A 22366-nucleotide genomic window follows, 5' to 3' on the forward strand; every position below is an offset into this window, starting at 1 on the left:
TTTTTTTACACATGCAATAAGAAGTTTAGCTTTATTTAGCCTCTCAGTATATCTGAGTATATATGTATGGAAAACGTTATCAATACCTTTTAATCTATTTATTCTGGCACATTTTGCATAAATACTCTACAGTAAACTGTATCAAATAACCCTATTATCTGTTTAACTTTTACTTTAAAACTTCAGTGTAAAATTTGCCTAGTAAATAGTTTGTGACTTAATAGACAGAAACAATGTGTTTTAGTAAATGTAACACACATATAAGACAGAAAGACACAAAACTACAGATTTCTGCTTGTTCTAACTATGTAAAGTTAACTATTACTTGCTATCAATACAATCAGAGTTATTCTTGTACATTCAACCAGTTATTTGCTTTATTCTTTGATAAATATAAATATTATTATTTATTGTTGATGTAACTTGTCAAATTATGTTTGTTTTGAATAGGATGAAGCAGACATAAGATTTTTCAGTGCAAGAAAAAAATGTTCATCTCTGAGCCCATAGATTAGAGGACTCAGACATTTTGGAGTGAGACTAAATAATACATAGTTAAAGTATCTGACATTTAGAAATAAACTGAAATCAATCTGAAGGACTGCACTTTCTATGAATGGGGTCCACAGCTGAACAAGACAGAGAAGCAGCTGGAAACCATGAAGGATCACTGTTCTCACTCCTTTTTGTGTTGACCTTTTATTCTCTCCTGATGCAGCTTTGGCCACTTTCATTATTTGAACATATGAGAATGCAATAGTGATGCCCATAATCATGAAATAAAACTGACTTACAGCTGAGCGAGCATGATCCTGCCATCTATAAAGCATAAACATTTCAACAGAGCAAATTGTGTATTGACTGTAGAAGCTAATTGAAGCAGTAGCAAAGAACATGGAAATAATAACAATGCATGGCCCAGAGCTGAGGCCATGGATTATGAGGATACAATACATAGTGCTGCGTGTGGAGCACAGCTGTCCATGACGAAGGGGCATACAAATGGCTACATAGCACTCCAGAGTCATTGCTGTCAGAGTAACTGGTGTGACAATAGAATACACAATCACAAAAAGACAGATAATTATACACAACCAAACTTGTACTGAACATCGGAAATTGGTTAAGATAAGTAGGATGTCGGTCGTGATTAACAAAAAGCTGTCTGACAGTAATGTGACAAAAAATAAAATGTAGCGAGCAGATGTGTAAAACGATTCCTTTTTAAAAAAGGTCACAATGAGCAACATGTTTATACAAAGAAAGATTATTACCAGGATTTGCACAGTCATTACCCGGTCAGTCAATGGTCGGTGCAAAAACACACAAATTAGTGTGTTGTTACCTGCCATAAAGAGCACTTCTAAGAGACCATCAGAGTGTCATTATTCAATATAAGACTTATTCTTTTCAGGTTTCCTGTTCTGGTTTTCTGAGAGTTGACTGTGGAACATTAATTTAAAGGTCATATGAAACTCTAGTTGTGAGATGGTGTCATCATCTTCCCTTAGCAGCCATTCCCCTTGATGGCTCCACATCAATGATAGATGGAGAACTCAAGAGACTCTACAGTGAAGTCTGGTTCTGAAAGTTCTAAAAACGTTGTTGCATGTTCAGACTTTAACTGCCATAGTTATTGCTAAGGAGAATGAGTATATCTTGTTATTTTACATTTGTATATTCCTACCCTGATATGTCTGCAACAAATAATAATCAATCAAAACGTATTGCCTCTTTTAAGGTATTTACTGCATGCACAGCACTGTAAATTAGTTAAAAAAAAAAATGTCTTCTCTGTTTCTTCTCTGTCCCCTCTGAGGAAGCTCAGAGGGGACAGGGCCTTCTCTATTGCTGCTCCTAATCTGTGGAACAATCTGCCCCAGCACATTAGAGAGGCCCTTCACTGTCCACTTTTAAAACACATCTTAAAACCCATTTTACTCCTTGGCATATGACACAGTCTGACCCGATTTTATTGATTTTATTGTTTTGATCTAATGTGCTGATTTTATTGTTTTAAATGTAATTCTCATCATCATTTTATACTATTTTATTATTGTCTTTGCTATTTATGCTAATTTTATTTATTTTAATGTCATTTTAATAATCATTTTTATATATATATTTTATTTATTTTTATATTATTATTTTTCTTATTTTTTAACATGTTCAATGTATCACTTTGGCATGTCAAGTGTACAGCACTTTGTGTTCAGCTGGGGGCTGATCTGAAAGTGCTATATAAATTGCTTGCTTGCTTGCTTGCTTGCTTGTTTCAGATACTAATTCATTTTTTAAATTGTTCAGTTTTATTGTGATAATATTCAACATGAAGCATGCCACATGCCATGGCATTCCAGCAAATTTGCTGCAGTAGCCCAGTATAACTCTAGATCTCAACCCTGAAATGCTGAAAGCTAAAAAAAAAAAAAAAAAACAACTTTCCATAGCATGTATGCTTTCTATTATAGGATGCGGCAAAATACTATAGATGTGGAAAAGTCTGTACAGACTATCCCAAAAGGTTGATTCTGTTCATCTGAACATAGTGTTTTCAGTGGGAGAAAGGTTTCATCACTCATCGAAGTGACTTCTTCAGTCTCAGCTGACTCCAGGTCCCCCCAACCTTATAAACAGTACATTTGCACAATAACTGAAACCAGCCCACTGAATGAACAATGGGCTGGGAGGTCAGTTAGAACAATTAGTTAGAACAAGACAATGCTACTGACCAGACCTCATACCACAGGCTATACCAAGGGGAATCTACACCAAATCTGAATGGTTTACACAAATAGCGTGTTCCTTTAAGAGCAATTGTCTGTATGATAAACTTGGTCAACTATAACATCTCAAAGTTTCTGACTTCAAGCTTCAACATGTTGGTAGACAGCTCTGAACACCACATCCAGAACACCTTGGATTTTGTTGAGAAGGTGAGAGATGTCATTATGGAAGCAGGTGAAACAATGGCCTTGCATGATGTTACATCTCTCTTCACTTGCGTTCTAGTCGCTGAAGCGTTGGAGGTAGTCCATAAAAGATTACAGGATGACCCCAACCTCAGCAACAGGACCACTCTCAGCACCGACCAGGTGTGTTTGCTTTTGGAACTGTGTCTTAATTCCACCTATTTCACACACAAGGGTCAGTACCACAGGCAGAAACATGGGTTCCCCAGTTTCACCCATTGCGGCCAACTTGTACATGGAAGAAGTGGAAAAGAGGGCTAATTTATCCTACCCTGGAAAATCACCAAGTCATTGGTTCAGGTATGTGGTGGATACCTAGGTGAAAATCAAATCTCAGTATGTACCACAATTCACGGATTATATGAACTCGGTGGACCAACACATCAAATTCAACAGGGAGGATATAAAAAGTGCCATGTTAGCCTTCTTAGACTCTGAGATTTCCATCGGTAATGGGGGACATTTAAAGGCTGATGTGTACTGTAAACCTACGATACAGATCAGTATTTAAGGTTTGACTCTCATCAGCCATTGGGGCACAAACTGGGTGTCATCAGACAAAAACATGGATGTGCCATGGGCTCCCCGGTGTCACCTATTGTAGCCAACCTTTACATGGAGGAAGTGGAAAGAAAGGCTCTTGGCTCTTTTAAAGGGAGAGTACCTAGCCACTGGTACAGATATGTAGACGACATCTGGGTCAAAATCAAAACACAAGAAGTGGAATCTTTCACTGCTCACATTAACGCTGTGGATAAAAACATCAAGTTCACCAGGTTCACCAAGTTTGCCTTTCCTGGACTGTGCCGTGCGCATTGAAGAGAATGGCAACCTCAACATTGAAGTTTACCAGAAGCCAACACACAAGGACCAGTACCTCCTCTACAATAATAGATAGAGAGAAAAACCCAACAATCATATGACCCCCTATGAGCAAGCACTTTGGTGACAGTGGGAAGGAAAAACTCCCTTTTAACAGGAAGAAACCTCCGGCAGAACCAGGCTCAGGGAGGGGCGGCCATCTGCTGCAACCGATTGGGTTGAGAGATGGAAGACAGGATAGAAGACATGCTGTGGAGGAGAGACAGAGATTAATAACAGGTATGATTCAATGCAGAGAGGTCGATTAACACATAGTGTGTGAAAAAGGTGACTGAAAAGGAGTCCCCCAGCAGCCTATGCCTATTGCAGCATAACTAAGGGAGGATTCAGGGTCACCTGATCCAGCCCTAACTATATGCTTTAGCAAAAAGGAACGTTTTAAGCCTAATCTTAAAAGTAGAGATAGTGTCTGTCTCCCGAATCCAAACTGGAAGCTGGTTCCATAGAAGAGGGGCCTGAAAACTGAAGGATCTCCCTCCCATTCTACTTTTAAATACGCTAGGAACAACAAGTAAGCCTGCCATGCGAGAGCGAAGTGCTCTAATGGGGTGATATGGTACTACAAGGTCATTAAGACAAGATGGGGCCTGATTATTTAAGACCTTGTATGTGAGGAGCAGAATTTTGAATTCAATTCTGAATTTAACAGGAAGCCAATGAAGGGAAGCCAATACAAGGGAAATATGCTCTCTCTTTCTAATCCCTGTCAGTACTCTTGCTGCAGCATTTTGGATTAACTGAAGGCTTTTCAGGGAGTTTTTAGGACTTCCTGATAATAATGAATTACAGTAGTCCATCCTAGAAGTAGTAAATCATGAAATCATTTTCAGCATCACTCTGAGATAGCATATTTCTAATTTTAGAGATGTTGCGCAAATGGAAGAAGGCAGTCCTACATATTTGTTTAATATGTGCATTGAAGGACATATCCTGGTCAAAAATCACTCCAAGGTTCCTCACAGTGTTAGTGGAGGCCAAGGTAATGTCATCCAAAGTAAGAATCTGCTGAGATACCACATTTCTAAGATTTTCAGAGCCAAGTACAATAACCTCAGTTTTATCTGAATTAACCCTTTAAAACCGGACGGAGCGGGCACGCTCCGTTTTGCATAACTATTTTAAAATCACTGTAGAACTGGAACCACGTAAGCTAGCGCAATAATTTTGTTTGCATATAAAACGGACGAGTTGTACTTACATCTTATGCCATCAGCTTACCCTAGGTCACGGTTTCCTTCCACGTATAGCTTTGCAAAAATTGCATGAAAAGCACTTGCAGCAACAAAAACATAATATTCCAGAAACACATTTTGTCGATCCGATCAGCTGTTCATAATACTTCCTACATTGAAATAGATGTCAGTGCGAACTATCGCGTGTCCGCCATTATCTGCCTGAAACCGGAAGTGATGTCATTTTCGCGGAAAATGTCGTTTTTACCTTCAGGGCCTTATAAGCCTATACTGGTGTTATGTTTGTTAAGTTATGTTTGACTTCATGGTTTTCTGTATCGTTTCTGGGATGCTTAGAACTCAAATTGCACTGCTGGAAATAGTTTATTTTGATGCACATGCTGTTTTTTGCAAATTTGCATTATAATATTTATTTTCCTTTTTCCTGCAGTATGTAAAAATTGGAGTATCTCAAAAATAAAACTATGAAGACACTCAAAATAAATTTCCAATGGTTGGAAACTATTTCGTGCAACTTTTTTGTATTTACAGTTTTGAGGGATAAACCTCTTAAATTTCTCTAACTACAGGGTGGGCCATTTATATGGATACAGTGTAATAAAATGGGAATGGTTGGTGATATTAAAGTCCTGTTTGTGGCACATTAGTATATGTGGGAGCAAACTCCTCAAGATGGTGGTGACCATGGTGGCCATTTAGAAGTCGGCCATCTTGGATACAACTTTGTTTTTTCAATAGGAAGAGGGCCATGTGACACATCAAACTTATTGGTAATGTCACAAGAAAAACAATGGTGTGCTTGGTTTCAACGTAACTTTATTCTTTCATGAGTTATTTACAAGTTTCTCTTTGTTCACAGCCATTGACATGTCGAAGAGGTTAACACACGTGAGGAGCGGATCGAAATTGTGTTGATATCTGGTGAACGCAGTAACCGGATCATTGCAGCAGATTTCAATGCAAGACAATGTTAGGGTTCAATGTTGAGAGAAGAATCCATAAATAACCACAGATCCAGGCGTGTGCAATTTAGACGGCATTTTAATGAATTACACATGTGTGAGTTCAACAACCCAATCAGTGTTGAACTGTCTTTATCATATTCAGACAACTGTTTTATGGGGTTAAGATAGTACAGCCCCTTTTCCTGTTACTAGGCAGATTTAAACAAAGCATACGTCACTCCAAAACCACAATGACTTTTAACATAGAACATCATCTTCGTGTCGACGGCTGATGCTTCCTGTCTCCATCCTCGCTGTCGCTTATCTCCTAGGACATCAGGTGCACTTCCTGTACAAAATGTCACTCATACAGGCACCACTTTGCAGTCTAAAACTCATTTAGTAGGTAAGAGTTTATATCTGGGTGTGTGTGCACGTGCAGGGGCGCGTGCATGCTGTGTACTGCGTACGTGTCATGACCTCTCACTATTTGTCTGTCTGTACGTGCAGAGTTTGCATCTGCTTTCTGAACCTTAGTTGACCTCAACTTAAGCAACCAACCAGGCTAAGGCCATCCTGTGTGTAATGATCTTGACTTCTATGTAAAATGTATAAAACAAATATTTCAATCTACTACACCTACTTAAAACTTACGAAACCACCCATCTCCCATGCTACAGTTAGCAAACTGCTTGCTAAGTTTCGTGAAACTGGTTCAGTGTTAGATTTGCCAAAATGTGGACGCAAGAAAACTGTCACTAATGAAGAAACATCAGTGGCTGTCCTAGCTTCATTCAGCAAGAGCCCACAGCGTAGCACTCACCGCACGTCACTGGAGAGTGGCATTAGTCGAACATCCCTTCGGCGGATATTAGCTACTCACAAATGGCACCCTTACAAACTCCAGCTACTGCAGCATCTCAATGAGGATGACCAAGATCGGCGCACAGAATTTGCAGAATGGGCAAAACAAAAACTGGAACAGGACCCTCAGTTCACGCAGTAGATTTTGCTCAGTGATGAGGCAAACTTTTATGTGAATGGTGAAGTTAACAAACAAAACCACCGCTATTGGTCTGACACTAACCCACATTGGATGGATCCCTCCAAGATTGTCGGAACAACAAAAGTGATGGTTTGGTGTGGTATATAGGGTACAACGATAGTGGGTCCATTCTTCATCAATGGAAACCTCAAAGCCACTGGATATTTGAAATTGCTACATGATGATGTGTTTCCCTCTTTATGTACTGAAGCTGGCACGTTCCCTGAGTTTTTCCAGCAAGATGGTGCACCACCACATTATGGGTGCCAGGTCTGAGCATTCCTAGATGAACAGTTTCCTGGAAAGTGGATTGGTCGTCATGGGCCAGTTGAATGGCCCTGTCATGGTCTGGGCGGGCCTGAGTAACTTTCCACAGCATCAGCTCTCCTCCTCTGGGTGGAGCCCTTCCTGCCCCTCCCCGTTCCTCAGCTGCAGGCAATTATTCTGGCAGTATTTAGGAGCAGCGCACACAATGAGTCTTCGCCAGATCGTCTGCTAACCTCAGTTAGTTCACAGCCTCATGTTCCTGTGTATTTATCAGTGTGCATTACTTACCTCTCTCTTCCTGTCTCCTAGTCGGTACCTGGACTCATCATTCCAAACCCTGCCATAGCCTCGCTCCTGGATTCCGGTCAGGTGCTGCATAATCCTTTTCAGACAAACTGCCATTCACACCTGCCTGCCTCCCTGCATACCTGTATTGGACTCAGCACTCGCCTGGACCTCGCCTCGCCTCCACCTCCAGCTAATCCCCGCCTGCGAACACGAAAGCCATCCCAGCTTGTCAAATGGAGAAACACTCACAACTCCTTGGACTGTTCTGATTTTCCTCTCCTACGTTTCAGTGCCCTGGTCTGCCACAGCTTCCACCAGCCCCACTCCAGTCTCAGCAGTTTAGTGACCTGACTGTTCCATGCTCGCCTTAGCCCCGCACCTCACAGACACCACGCTTTTTGCACCAAGCTTAATCTTGTTTTCTGTCTTGAATATTTATGTTAGGAACACGTGTAAATAAAAGTTTTTGTTTTCGCAAATCACTTCGAGCTTCCGGTCTTTGGTTCTGTGCCTGAGTCCATTCCACGCCACGGGCCTCTGAGCTATGACAGGCCCCCAAGGTCTCCCGATCTGACCCCCTTAGACTTTTATCTTTGGGGTCATCTGAAGGCAATTGTCTATGGTGGCATTTCTCCTGCGGTGTTGCTATCAGTGTGTGAAGAGTGGAAGAAGAGGGTTGCATTGACAATCCAACACAATGGGCAGCACATTGAACACATTTTATAAGTGGTCAGAAACTTGTAAATAACTCATGAAAGAATAAAGTTACGTTGAACAAAAAAACAAAAATGATTTTCAATTTTTTTTAGTTTATTAAATTTTTTTTTTGCAATTTATGTAGTTACTATGAACTTAATGCATGCATATTATTAAAATTTGGGTTATATTGGTTGTATTGATGTATAGCAACTTGAAATGCTCCCTCAAATGGCACTACAGCATGTAAAAATATAAAGATAAGCTATGGCAGACTTGCTTCTGTGGTAGGTCTTAAAGGGTTAAGGAGCAGAAAGTTAGTGGCCATCCAGGTCTTTATGTCTTTAAGACATTCCTACATTGTAACTAATTGGTGTATGTTATCTGGCTTCATAGATAGATAGAGCTGGGTGTCATCAGCATAGCAGTGAAAATGTACACTGTCTTCTGATGGCACTGCCTAAGGGAAGCACATATAATGTAAACAGAATTGGTCCTAGCACTGAACCCTGTGGAACCCCATAATTAACCTCAGCGTGTGAAGAGGACTCTCCATTTACATGAACAAATTGCAGTCTATTAGATAGATATGATACAAACCACTGCAGTGCAGTACCTGTAATACCTACAGCATGTTTTAATCGATCTCTAATAGAATATTATGGTCAACAGTATCGAACGCTGCATTGAGGTCTAGCAGGACAAGCACAGAGACGACTGTCAGAAGGCATAAGAAGATCATTTATAACCTTCACTAAAGCTGTTTCTGTGCTGTGATGAGCTCTGAAACCTGACTGAGACTCTTCAAATAAGCCATTCCTCTGCAGATAATCTTTTAGCTGTTTAACAACTACCCTTTCAAGAATTCACTTCCATGTGTCAGAAGCAATAAACTATTTCTCCAGGCTAAATGATGATCTTCTAAATTTGTGACACGCCATTTCCTCTCCAGCTTACGAGTTATCTGCTTCAGGCTACATGTTTGTGAATTATAGCAAGGAGTCAGGTACTTCTGATTTGAGGCCTTAGTTTGCACAGGAGCTACAGTATCAAGAGTCATACGTAGTGAGAAGGTAAAATTATTAACAAGATGATCGACCTCTGTTGGAGTAGCGTTCAGGTAGCTGCTCTGCTCTATGTTGGTACAGGGCATTGAAGATGATAATTTTGGGTGGATAATATTCTTAAATTTAATTACAGCACTTTCAGAAAGACATCTACTGTTATGAAGTCTACTCCCCACTGCTGTGTAATCAATTATTGTAAATGTAAATGTTATCAGGAAATGATCAGACAAGAGAGCGGTTTCAAGAAATACTGTTAAATGTTCAGTTTCTATGCCATATGTTAAAACAAGATCTAGAGTGTGATTAAAGTGGTGAGTGGGTTCTTTTACATTTTGAGAGAAGTCAATTGAGTCTAATAACAGATTAAATGCTGTGTTGAGGCTGTCATTTTTAGCATCTACATGGATGTTAAAATCACCCACAATAATTATTTTATCTGAGCTGAGCACTAAATCAGATAAAAAGTCTGAGAAATCAGACAGAAACTCTGTGTAAGGCCCAGGTGGACGATAGATGATAACAAATAAGACTAGTTTTTGAGTTTTACAGCTGGGGTGGGCAAGGCTAAGCATCAGGCTTTCAAATAAATTAAAAGTCTTTCTTGATCTTTGGTTGATTAATAGGCTGGTGTGAAAAATTGCTGCCACACTCGGCCTGTGCTTCGAGATTTCTGGTAGTTAGAGTCACTCAGGGGTGTTGACTCATTTAAACTAACATAATCATCCTGCTGCAACCAGGTTTCTGTAAGGCAGAGTAAATCGATTTGTTGATCAATTATTGAGTCATGTACTAACAGAGACTTGGAGGAGAGAGACCTAATGTTTAATAATCCACATTTCACTGTTTTACTCTTTGGTTCAGATGTGGATACTGTATTGTTCTTTCATTGTGATTTTTTATGTTTAAGTTGTGTTTTTCGTTGCTGGTTTTTAGTTTGTTTTTTGTATGTTTGGGAGCTGACACAGTCTCTGTGGAGAAGGGTTTTTGTGGGGGGTAATAGGAGGAGAGAAGAGAGGCATGTAAGGCTACGTTCACACTGCAGGCGAAAGCGCATCAAATCCGATTTTTTTGACCCTATGCGACCCATATCCGATCATGATCGGATATGTTTGCTCTGGGTCTAAACAGAGCGCGTTGTATGTGACATCTTCTTTTGCGCATGCGGGCTGCTTTGAGCGTTCACACTAGAGCGCATTTGCTGTCGCATTTTATTCGTAGTGTGAACACGCAGAGAAAAAAATCGGATTTGATCAAAAAATCAGAATTGAGCATTAAGACCTGCAGTGTGAACATAGCCTAAGACTGCAACTCTGCTTCCTGGTCCCAACTCTGGATAGTCATATTTTGGGGGGTTTAATAAATTTGTTCAGCATCCATCCAAAGTGGGATGGATGCCGTCTCTCCTAACAAGACCAGGTTTACTCTAGAAAGTTTCCCAATTATCTATGAATCCCACATCGTTTTTTGGACACCACCCAGACAGCCAGCAATTTAAGGAGAACATGTGGCTAAACATGTCACTCCTGGTGTGATTGGAGAGGGGACCAGAGAAAACTACAGAGGAGTACATTGTTTTGGCAAAGTTACACACTGATTCAATATTGATTTTAGTGACCTCCGATTGACGTAACCGGGTATCATTACTGCCGACGTGAATTATAATTTTACTGAATTTACATTTACCCTTAGCCAGCAGTTTTAAATTTCCCTCAGTGTTGCCTGCTCTGGCTCCCGGAAGACAATTGACTATGGTTGCTGGTGTCTCTAGCTTCACATGTCTGAGAACAGAAACACCAACTCCCAGAGTTTGTCCCCTGGCTGGTGTGTCGCCGAGTGGGGAAAAACGGTTAGACATATGAATAGGTTGGTGGTGTACCTGGGGCTTCTGTTTAAGACTATGCTTCGTCCTCACGTCACCCAGCCGCCCTCTTTCCCCAGCTGCTTGGAGGCTGCCGGGGAACAGCTAGCGGGGCCTACGCTATTTCCGGCTGCACCGCCTTGTTACAAGTATCATTGCTGCTAAAGTACGGTGACCAACCGTCCTCTTTTCCCCGGACATGTCCACTTTTCACGTTCTGTCCAGGGGGATTTTCAAGATTGATGAAAATGTCTGGGTTTTCCTAGAGAGGACCCATATGTGTGATCTCATCCCCGAGCTGCTGCTTTGTGAGTTGTTGTTCTGCGCTCACAGACGGGACAGACAGCACTGCATCGCGCCTGGTGATGTTTAAAAGATGCCAAAGCGCAACTGCAGCTTTTCAGACAAACTGCAAAAGAAATTTCCCTCATACCGTCCCGGTACTGGTAATTGTTCTTATACAGATGCGCCTTTATTTCTGTACCATTATTTAATTCCAGAGGTTTTAAGTAATTTTTTTCCCCTTGTTTACTTGTAAAAGCCTATATGACATTTTTGTTTCACCATTCATTAACCGCACAGAGAAGGCATCATTTAAATATGTTAAAATTTTCTTTAAGCAAACAGTATTATTAAAGTTCTTCATGACTGGGCCAAGGGTCCTCTTTTTTGTAAATCAAAATATGGTCACCCTAGCTAAAGGAGGGCAAGGAGTAACTAAACATCTGACACAATGAGCAGGAAAGTGCAGGAGGGACAGGTGAAGAGGCCAAGCTGCTAGCGAGTCAGCTACGAGCTAAGCTAAGCTAGCAAAACAGTAAAGACACAGTGAGTGAATACTTTGGCTATAAAATAGGGAGTGAGTACACAGAGTGTGCTTCGGATGAAGCACGTGAAGATTATACTATGAAAACAGAAGTTATCTAAAAGTTTTTAATTAAATTGCTATGCAGGGAGGCTACTCAAAAACACCACTGTGTGTTGAAACAGGAAGTGATACTCTACCGCAAAGAGAGTGAACACCAAGTGACAGCGCCACCCGAAAGCCAGGGAGGGAGACTTATTCACAGGGGTGAGACACACGCTCCCTAAGTCCTATGACCCTGTTAACTCGCTCCTCCTCCTCACCTACTCGGACCCCTTCGTGGAGTAGCTGGTGTCACCTCTTTCCCTGTGCCCTGCTGACCTGGGACTTTGGGAAATACCCCAAGCCTGCTCTCCCTGTTGTTAAGACCCCCACCAGTGTCTTCTGCTTTAGGCGTGACTCTGGCTCCTCAACTGCCTTCTCGGCCTTCCACTTTCTTCCTGTCCTTACCTCAATGCCTGCAGATGCCACCTTGCAGTCTTTAGAATCTCTGTACTGTAGGGCTTCTCTTGTGCATGCCACCTTGCCAACTGTGAGACCGCTGAAGGGGAACTGCAAGATGTTGCTTGCCCCATACAAAGCAGTGCTGGTGAGGCTGTGGGGAAGACCCAGCCACTTGCGAAGAAAGCCGCTGATCTTCTGTTCAAGGGATTCCACATTAGTTATTGGGACTGTGTAGACAAGCAGAGGCCACTGGATTCGAGGCAGGATGGAATGCTGGTAGATCCAGGCTTTAAATCTTCCAGGCAGGCTGGACTTCTCTACCTCAGTGAGCCACGCCCTCAGCTCCTCATTTGCCTTCTGGGTGGCAGCAGAGTCTTTCAGGCTGGAGTCAAAGAGCTTTCCCAAGCTCTTGACTGGTTACTCCATTATGGATGGGATTATGGTTCTTGAGATTGAAAACCAGAACTTGTCCGTCACCTTACCCTTCTTCAGCTCCATAGATCTTGAATTGGAAGGTTTGAAACTCATCCCAGCACGGTGACATGGTGGTTAGCACTGTTGCCACACTGGCCTAGTTAGCTGCCCTCGACACTCCACCACCATGTTCACTGCCAGAGTAAAGAGCGTAACTGAGATGGTACAGCCTGTTATTATTCCTTTCACAAGGCAAAGCCAGCCTGAAGTCACTGACCCAGAGGTGACTTCAGACTTGAAATTGTCCTAATAGGGGCGATCGTGGCTCAAGAGTTGGGAGTTCGCCTTGTAATCGGAAGGTTGTCGGCTTGGACAGTCTCGGTCAATGTGTCCTTGGGCAAGACACTTCACCTACTGGTGGTGGTGGTCAGAGAGCCCGGTGGCGCCAGTGTCCGGCAGCCTTGCCTCTGTCAGTGCGCCCCAGGGTGGCTGTGCCTACAGTGTGAATGTGTGTGTGAATGGTTGGATGACTGGATGTGTAAAGCGCTTTGGGGTCCTTAGGGACTAGTAAAGTGCTATACAAATACAGGCCATTTTAATAATCTAATAATCCAATATCCTTGATCTTGCTAGGAACATGGTGGAAGTGTAGAGCATGCTCCTGGGATCCTCCCTTCATGAACTAATGGATCAATGTAGTTGTTTTGAGGAAGAAACTAGGTCAGTGCTAAAAAAAAAACCCTTCCCCACCACGCTCAATAGTGAGATGCTCCAAAACTGGTTGATGTTTTTCGAGTCCACCTCTTTGAGAATATAGACTCCCTCTGCGCACCTCCACAGCAACTCTCCCTCTCTGCCATATAACCTTTAAGATCTTTCACAGGTGTCGGAGCAGCTCTGGGTAGCGCTTATGCACAAGGTAGGTAGGGTATGCCACTGGGACCTCGGGAGGATGCTCAGCAGGCTGCCTTGATGACCTCACACACCTCCTTCAAACTTGGCTCCATCAGTTTAAACTCTGCTGATGGTGAGATGGGGTTGATGAGAGCTTCATTAGGTCTCAAGTCTTGTTCCCTCTGTGGGTCATTAATGATGTCTTGAAGGAAGTGATTCACCTCCTCTCTTGAGCACTCCAACTGGCCACTGCGCTTGTCCCCAAGCAGTAGTTTTGAAACGTGAAAGGGATTAGCAGTAAAAGTTGCTCATTTCCTGGCTCTATCTCTTCCCTGTCTCCTGTGCCACTCTGCTCTGCGGAGGATTATCAGCTTTTTCCGCAAGATGTTCTGCAGTTCCTCTAAAGCTTGCTTCTCCTCCACATCAGCTGTCTTGAACTGCTTCTTAAGGCTTCGAAGCTCCTGATGCAGTTGATGGATCTTCGTGGCGTTGCAATTCCTGATATAGGGGGTCTTGGTGTTAGCCTTTGTAGTCAAGCCGAACCTTTCTGAGGCATAGCTGACTATGATGGTGGTCTTTGCTTCAAGCCTGCTATCAGCATCTCTTTTGGCTATGGCTTGTATGATGTTGGCCACATCCTCATCAAACTTCTGCCACTTGCACTGTCTGTTGGCTGGGGGCCACCTAATCCACTGCTGTGGAACTACTCTATTTGGATTGGAAGACTCCGGTGTGTGGAAGGACTGGGCTCTGTGGGGGCGCCTCCTGGCTCTTGGCCGGGCTGCTACTGCGTCTCACCGGGTTCAGGACCTGTGCGTTGAATCTCACTTTCCTGCTCCAAACATTTCATTTTCGCCTGATGGACCTTTAGACCACGCTGGTTTTTGCACAGCTTGCCGCAGAAACATGTCTTACTCATAGTCCTATCCATTGCATTGGTCATTAACCTTGAGTCTCCTGGGGTATCTCTCTTTAGGGCTTTCCATAGCTTGTTAGGGTGCTTCACACAAAAACTGCAGACCAGGGAGCTAACCCTCCCTGCCCCTAGAGTCGTCTTTCTGGTAGTGGTGGGCGGATCGATCCAAATATCGATAGTATCGATCCCAAGTCGGCATCGGTATCGGATCGATACTAGCCTGGTTAGATCGATTCTTTACTTTGAGTTCTGCTTCTTTGCTATGCTGCGCTTTCGGCAAGACAGAAACAGCCAGGTCGCTGGACTCACCGCTCCTGTGTCAGCGGACAGCAGGCACACTTTGCCTCCACCCCCCCCCCTTATGTTTCGGTGTTGCGCTGACACGTCACGTGACTTAGACTCTTTGGGGGTTATTAAGTTGTTTACATATTAATTATATTTTTACCAATTGTTTTTGTTGTTGAAATTTTTAATTGTAATTTGTGTATTATAGTTTATCAACAGTATTTGTTTTAATTTGTTTACTGGTTTGCGTGCACTTAAGATTAACAAAGAAAAAAAAAGATCACCACCACGGCAGACCTGATGGCATTTTCATGCTTCGCAGCATCATTTATTCTTACAATAATCACACGGTTGCTGTAACAGTACATTCAACGGCTGCAGCTCTCCCGCTGGCAGCCGTACACATCACCACCACCAAACCTACAGCAGCATCGCAGAACACGTCCTGCCACATACCCCCATCGCCGGCTTCACCCCACCCCGCGAGCAGGCGAGGGAATCGGCCCAGACCATTGGCGCCCCATGCCCCGGCCCAGCGACCGGGAAGTGTCCACTCTGGTGGTCAGCCCGGGAGCTGGCCTGATGGCCACCCATATGGCAAGCAGAGGCGGCGGAGCAGGTGTGGAAGTGAGCCGGGGCTCAGAGGCAGCTGGGCAGACGGCCGAAGCGGACAGCATGCCCTTCTCAGGCGTGGCGGGACCCCCGCGCACCTCGACCTCCATCTCCAGCTTGGCAGGTCCCGCTGGCGCGCCAGCCTCCGGCTCACCCCGAGCCACGCGCTGTCCACCCTTACAGTGATCACACGGTTACTGTAACAGTAGCCTACATTCAACGGCTGCAGCCCTCCTGCTGCCAGCTGTACACATCAACACCAACAACAACAACAGCACAAGCAGCGCACAGGTTTTAAGCCGGCGAGGCATCATTGTAGATGCAGTGAAGGTGAGTCCATCTCACCTGCAGCGGCATCGCAGACCATGAGCCACCACAATAATCACAAAAAACACTTAAGGTCATGAAAATTAATTGCAATTTAGCAATTCAATGAGGCATCCACCTTATTTATTGAAAAGTATCGTTTCGGTATTGGTATCGGCGATACTGGCCCGTATTTACTTGGTATCGGATCGATACCAAAATATGCAGTATCGCACACCACTACTTTCTGAGTCAACATCTGTCCCTCCAGTAGTCACCTAATTGTTCTTGGTTGTCACCTAGTCTCTCCCTAGGTGTCACTAGCTCAGCCAGAGCTTAACTATGTAAGAAACATCTCCTGGGTGCACTGGTAAGCATCTAGAGTATGTTAAGGAGCGTTAGGTGCAAAACATAAAATAATTTTTGGACACTCTTCAAGTGGCAATATGACAGGGAGCGATAAGTGGTTGCTCGAATATGTGTGTTAACTGTGCTAACTGTGTTAAACTTTGCAGAACACACAGATGCTCCCTGAGCATCACCCTTGTGCTGTGCTTTGCTCAAGATAGCAGGAAACTGTTTTTGTGTGGTGGTAGCTGTGGGTTTCAGACGACAGCACAGTTATCCAAGACTAAAATAAATAGAGATATGGGAAAAGAGGAAAGAAAAAGACAAGCGCTGTCAATCTCATAATTCTGCATATGGAAAAGTGTAATTTAAAAAATTATTAAGAATGTTTTACTGTTGTAAATACTGTTCACATAAATACAATAAAAAAAGAAATTATTATTATTATTATTATTAATGATAATAACAATGTATTTACTTGTCAAATATCGTTACTATTTTTGTTGTGATTCTTCTCAATGGATTATGATCAGTACTGAAGATGTTTTTCAAAATAACATTATTCCAACCTTCATCATTGCTCACCATTCACATAACAGCAATAAAATAATAAAAGTTGTATTTGTTGTTATATAACATTTGTGCATGTGTATTTGTTACCCTATCACATGATACAGTGGTCCCTCGCTATAAAGCGGTTCACCTTTCGCGGCCTCGCTGATTCGCGGATTTTTGTGTATGTGATTTTCCTTTTTTTTTTTTTTTTTTTTTTTACAGTGCATTGTGTTCTGCGTCATGACTGAATATAGACGATTGTCAATCAATCTCGTGCCGGGTCTCCTGTACAGTACAGAATGCGTTCAGCTTGTCAGATTTACATAAATCTTGGATCGCTAGCAGTGTGACACTGAAGTGCTGTACTGTATCTTTGTAAGTTTTCTCCCCCACAAACACAACAATGTCGACAAAGCATTTTGCATAATACTGGACTTATTTTTCTATGAAGGTTTGAACTTTAGGCGTATTTAAACAAGAGAGAAAAGTGTGAAAATGTTCATGCCTGTCTAAGAAAAATTTATAACGTGTGTAGTGAGGGGTTTTACAGCCAGAAAAACATCTATAATTATTGTAAAAAAAAAAAAAAAGTTGGCTACTTCACTGATTTCACCTATCGCGGGTTGCTTTTGGAACCTAACTTCTGCAATAAACGAGGGACCACTGTAGCAAGTTACAATGATATTGTTTAGGCCTGTCTCTCCCTCTCTGTCTTTCACTCACACAGACATGCACACACACCACCATCAACTTTGCTAAATTGCTAATGAAAAACATTGATCAGGCAGCTGTGATTGAGCAGCAATGTCCATCCAGTTATTTTCACGGTTGTTGTGGTCATGATAATTTTGTGAGGCCACATGGAAAAGGCTCAGATGAGCTTGCCAAAGTCCTACAAGTTGTGTCTCGATCGCTTGTGTCCAGATCACACGCTGCACTGCCGTGCTGCCCTGTCTTTTCACTTTCATTTCTTTGTTTGTGCGTGCGCAGTGTGAGAGGCTGCAGTGACACCCTCATGACGGCTGATGGGATTTCAATCAGGTTTGATTTTCTTACGACCAAGCGATTGATGATCGGGAGCTGGTTGTGAGGTGTTAATCGCTTCTCATTACCCCACGTACACTACACAATGCACGACACACGATTAAGGCGAAAATCGGGCCGGTCACCAAAACGGTAGCACGACTGACAAATCAACTCAAAATGAGCCAAAAATTGCACAGTGTATGCCCAGCATTACACATACTCAATCTTATGTAAATTTCAGATAAATTGCTAGTATGTTGCACCAATTCATAACAAAAGATCAAGCTAAACTAATCAAGCTGCAACATTATGAAAACTCAACAATTAAGCATCTTATATCAGGAAAAAAAATTATCTTGGAAAAATAGCTTAGATACACTGCAATAAATAAATACCTTATTGGAAGAACAAGATAAACACTTAAGATTTAATTTTATTTTACTTTCTGATTTTAGCGTTTTGTGTAAATTGCACCTCAACAGTGATGTGTAGCTGAAAACAAAGAAGCAGAGTGTTTTTTAATAAAAAAAAAAATGCAGCCTCACAGAACATATACAGGAAAGCAAATTGTAAAACTACTAATAATTTAATCATCCATACATTAATACATCCATTCTCTTCTGCTTATCCTTTTCAGGGTTGTGGGGCGGGGGGCTGAAGCCTATGAAAATAATCATTATTTATTAATATCATTATTATTAGTAGTAGTATTGCATATTGAACCAGTATTTTCCTGTATGGTTTTATGAAATATGAATGGCAGCATTTATATTTCTATTGTAACTTAAATTATGTTTATTTTGAACAGGATGAAGTAGGCATAAGATTTTTCAGTGCAAGAAAAAAATTTTCATCCCTGAGGCCATAGATCAGAGGACTTAGGCACCTTGGAGCAATATTAAACATAATGTAGTTAAAATATCGGACATTTAGAATTAAACTGAAATCAATCTGAAAAACTGCAATTTCTATGAATGGGCACCACAGTTGAATGAGACAGAGCAGCAACTGGAAAGCATGAAGGATCACTGTTTTGAGTCCTTTATGTGTCAACTTCTTTTTCTCTCCTGATGCAGCTTTGGCCACTTTCATTATTTGAACATATGAGTATGCAATAGTGATGCCCATAATCAAGAAATAAAATTGATACACAGCTGAGCGAACATGATCCTGCCATCTGTAAAGAGTAAACGCATCTACAGTACATATCATGAATTGCTTGTAGAAGTTAAGTGAGGCAGAAGCAAAGAACATGGACAGAATAATTATACAAGGACCAGAGCTGACACCATGAATGATCAGGATACAGTACATAGTGCTGCGTGTGGAGCAGAGCTGTCCATGACGCAGGGGCATACAAATGGCCACATAGCGCTCCAGAGTCATTGCTGTCAGAGTAACTGGTGTGACAATGAAGTAAAGAAGTACAACAACAGAGATAGTTATACACAACCATACTGGCATTGCAATTTCAAAATGGGTCAATATGAACAAAATATCTGACATCAATAACAAAACACTGTCTGACAGCAGTGTTACAAAAAATAAGATGTAACGTGCAGATGTGTGAAAGCATTCCTTTTTAACAAAGATCACGATGAGCAACATGTTGATGCAAAGAAAAATTATTACCAGGATCTCTACAATAATGACCCGGTAGCTGACTGGTCGTGGAAAAAAAACATCATTCACTGAGTTGTTACCTGCCATAGATAGCAAACATGTGTTTGTAGTACTTCTAAGAGTTAAATAAAGTTTTTCCTTTTAATAAAAATCAAAACTCAAAATCAAATCCAGTGGAGAAACCTTCCATTCTGTTCCAGAGCCAAATGTCTTCTGCTGCGTTCCCTGCAGTTTTCTGAGAAATGACTGTGCATCATTAAATTGAAGCTTACAGCAACTAAGAATAACAATTATACATGAAATTTCCTTCTACTGTGTTGTCATCGTCTCCTAGTACCCATTCTCCTCAGTATCGATGCCTCTAAATAGGTAATTGATGGTATACTCAGGAGACTTTGCAGTAAAGTCAACATAACAGATCTGAAAGAACTGAAAAGTTGTTGTTTGCTGTGAAGGTAATCAATTCTGTAGTTAGTGCGACAAGTAAGTCTACATCCTATTATTTTAGGGTTATGTCTTAAAAACCTTAAAAACACTAATGTTACTGTGACAGGTACTAGGCCTGTTTGTGAAGTATTCAGTTAAGTGTCATGATCCTGGGTCACTTTGACCCAGCGCCCTTAGTTTCCTTGTGTTTTTGTATTTTGTTCTTCATTCATTCCATGGTTCCTACATTTTTTGGTTTAGTTTATTAGATTTCCCCTCGTGTCTTTACCCCGTGTGTCCCCCTCCATTTATCTTTGAGTCCCCATGTCTCGTTTTTCCTCCTTGTGTTATATTCCATGTTTTCCCCAGCCCGTTATGTCTGTGCTCTCTCCGTGTTCTCTCTTCCCCTCCTGTCTGCCCCTCTGTGTACTTCCTGTTTTACTTTGACAGTCTCCCATCAGTATGCGTCATGTTGTGTTTTCTCCTGCCCTGTCTCGTTATGATTATCTGTGTCAGCTGTGTTCCTCGTGTGTTCCCATGTCCCTCGTTATCCGCCTGTTTATTTATGTCCGCGTCTCCCTCCATTCTGTGTCGCGTCCTCCCTCATGGCTTCGTTTCCCTGTGTTTCCTCGCATTTCAGTTAATCATTTCCCAGTTTAGTTTAGTTCTCTGTTTTCCCTGTACTCCTGCAATAAAGCAGTGCTTTTGAGTTTATTCCTCGTGTCTCCGTGAGTTTGCATTTGAGTCCTGACCTGCCTCCGTTACGCAGCCAAATCACGACATTAAGTGAAAATTGTCCTTTATTCCTTTCCTCGGCATTGTCTCTTTTAATCTGCTTATTATGAACAAGGAAGTTTAAATTACAAGCAAATTTCTTGCATTTTATTTTTCTGCCTTTGATTTTTTAAAACTGTATAGACACAAGTTAGTAACACATGTAAGTAAGACATGAAAAACATAAGACATTTATATCCTAAAACTGACCATATATAGGTCTTGATGCATTCTCAATCATCCAGGAAAGTAAATCTCCAAAAGTTGAATCTGTTCATCTGGACGTAGCGTTTGGTGGGAGAAACGTTTCGTCACTCATCCAAGTGACTTCTTCAGTCTCAGCTGACTGCAGGTTTCCCCAAACCTTATAAACAGTACATTTGCATAATGACTGAAACCAGCCCACTGAAGGAACAATGGGCTGTGAGGTCAGTTCCTTAATCATAATTATGCAAATTCCCATGACCATTGATCAACAATCACTGACCAAAACCCACTGATCAAAGAACACTGATCAATGGCCATGAGTACCATTCACAGAGTGTTGGGGAATGGCTGCAATCACAGCATTGTAAGATGGTGAAAGATGTACCCTTAGGCCCCCTCCTCGATTCAGAGATGGTCTTTCCCTTTTCACGTAAATGGCCTCCTTGACTCCGCGCTCAAACCAGCGTTCTTCCCTGTCCAGGATGTGTACATCCTCATCATTGAAAGAGTGTCCACTGTCTCTAGTTAGCTAGTTTAGTGTTTTTCTGTTAATTTATGTTGTAAATTTATGTTGCATGTAGCACCTTGGCCCTGGAGGAACGTTGTTTCGCTTCACTGTGTACAAACTGTATATGGTTGAAGTGACAAAAAGCCAACTTGACTTGACTTGACTTGGATGAGTGACGAAACGTTTCTCCCACCAAACGCTACGTAACAGATTCAACTTTTGGAGATGACCATATATAGGTTGACCAATTGGTAGGTTTATGGATGCTAGCAATGTTTTAAAGATATGTGGCTACCTCAGCTCATCTGACTTTCTGTGTCATTTCTGGGACGCTTAGAACTCAATTGCACTGTGGTCCCACTGCACACACTGTTTGTACTTAGGTAAGTTACTCCAACACACTCATTTGTGACTAATATGGGTAAAAAAAATTGCCAATAACTAATTCAACACTGAGAAGAGAAGTCAGTTGGAAAATGTATTGTTGTTGTATTTTGTCTTGCTAAAGCATTTAATGAAAAGTGGGTAAGTGCCATGACAGCTGAAATATTTTGGATTTTGTCCGTGCAGTTATCGGGGAGTTTGGAGGAGAGTGTTGTAACGGAGCCCGTGGAAGTATATTTTGTCATTAGCAGCCCCCTTGAGGCGAAAAGATATGGTTATGATGTAAAGAAGTACATCTTTAAATATTTTGTGTGACAGAAACGGCATTTGTTAAGTTTGTCATTGTGGGAAGGGATGCTTGTGTCACATGTTGATTATGTACTCATGATTTTATATATTTTCATTGTAGGTACAGAAGATTAGAGCGCTAGATTTAAACTTGGGTGATTTTATTTATAGTGCTGAGATGATGAAGACCGGAAGCAGGACAGTTGAAGGGGATGGTATGATGGGCGGGACACCAAACCCATAAGGTTGTGTTGACTTCTGGTTGTGAGCCAGACCTCA

At 41.9% G+C, this 22366-nt stretch overlaps 1 protein-coding gene and 2 pseudogenes across 1 annotated transcript; all 3 read right to left on the reverse strand.

Moving 5' to 3' along the window:
* Positions 1-431: 431 nt before the first annotated feature.
* LOC116335289 (odorant receptor 131-2-like) lies at positions 432-1352 on the reverse strand. The gene has a single exon (XM_031758945.2). The coding sequence runs from the start codon at positions 1350-1352 to the stop codon at positions 432-434; it is 921 nt and encodes a 306-aa protein (XP_031614805.2).
* An 11019-nt stretch (positions 1353-12371) lies between these two features.
* Positions 12372-15999, reverse strand: LOC120432817 (annotated as a pseudogene).
* Positions 16000-18661: 2662 nt separating this feature from the next.
* Positions 18662-19587, reverse strand: LOC120432818 (annotated as a pseudogene).
* Positions 19588-22366: the final 2779 nt, after the last annotated feature.

This window comes from Oreochromis aureus, linkage group 14 (genome assembly GCF_013358895.1).
Source record: "Oreochromis aureus strain Israel breed Guangdong linkage group 14, ZZ_aureus, whole genome shotgun sequence".
Classification (NCBI taxonomy): domain Eukaryota; kingdom Metazoa; phylum Chordata; class Actinopteri; order Cichliformes; family Cichlidae; genus Oreochromis; species Oreochromis aureus.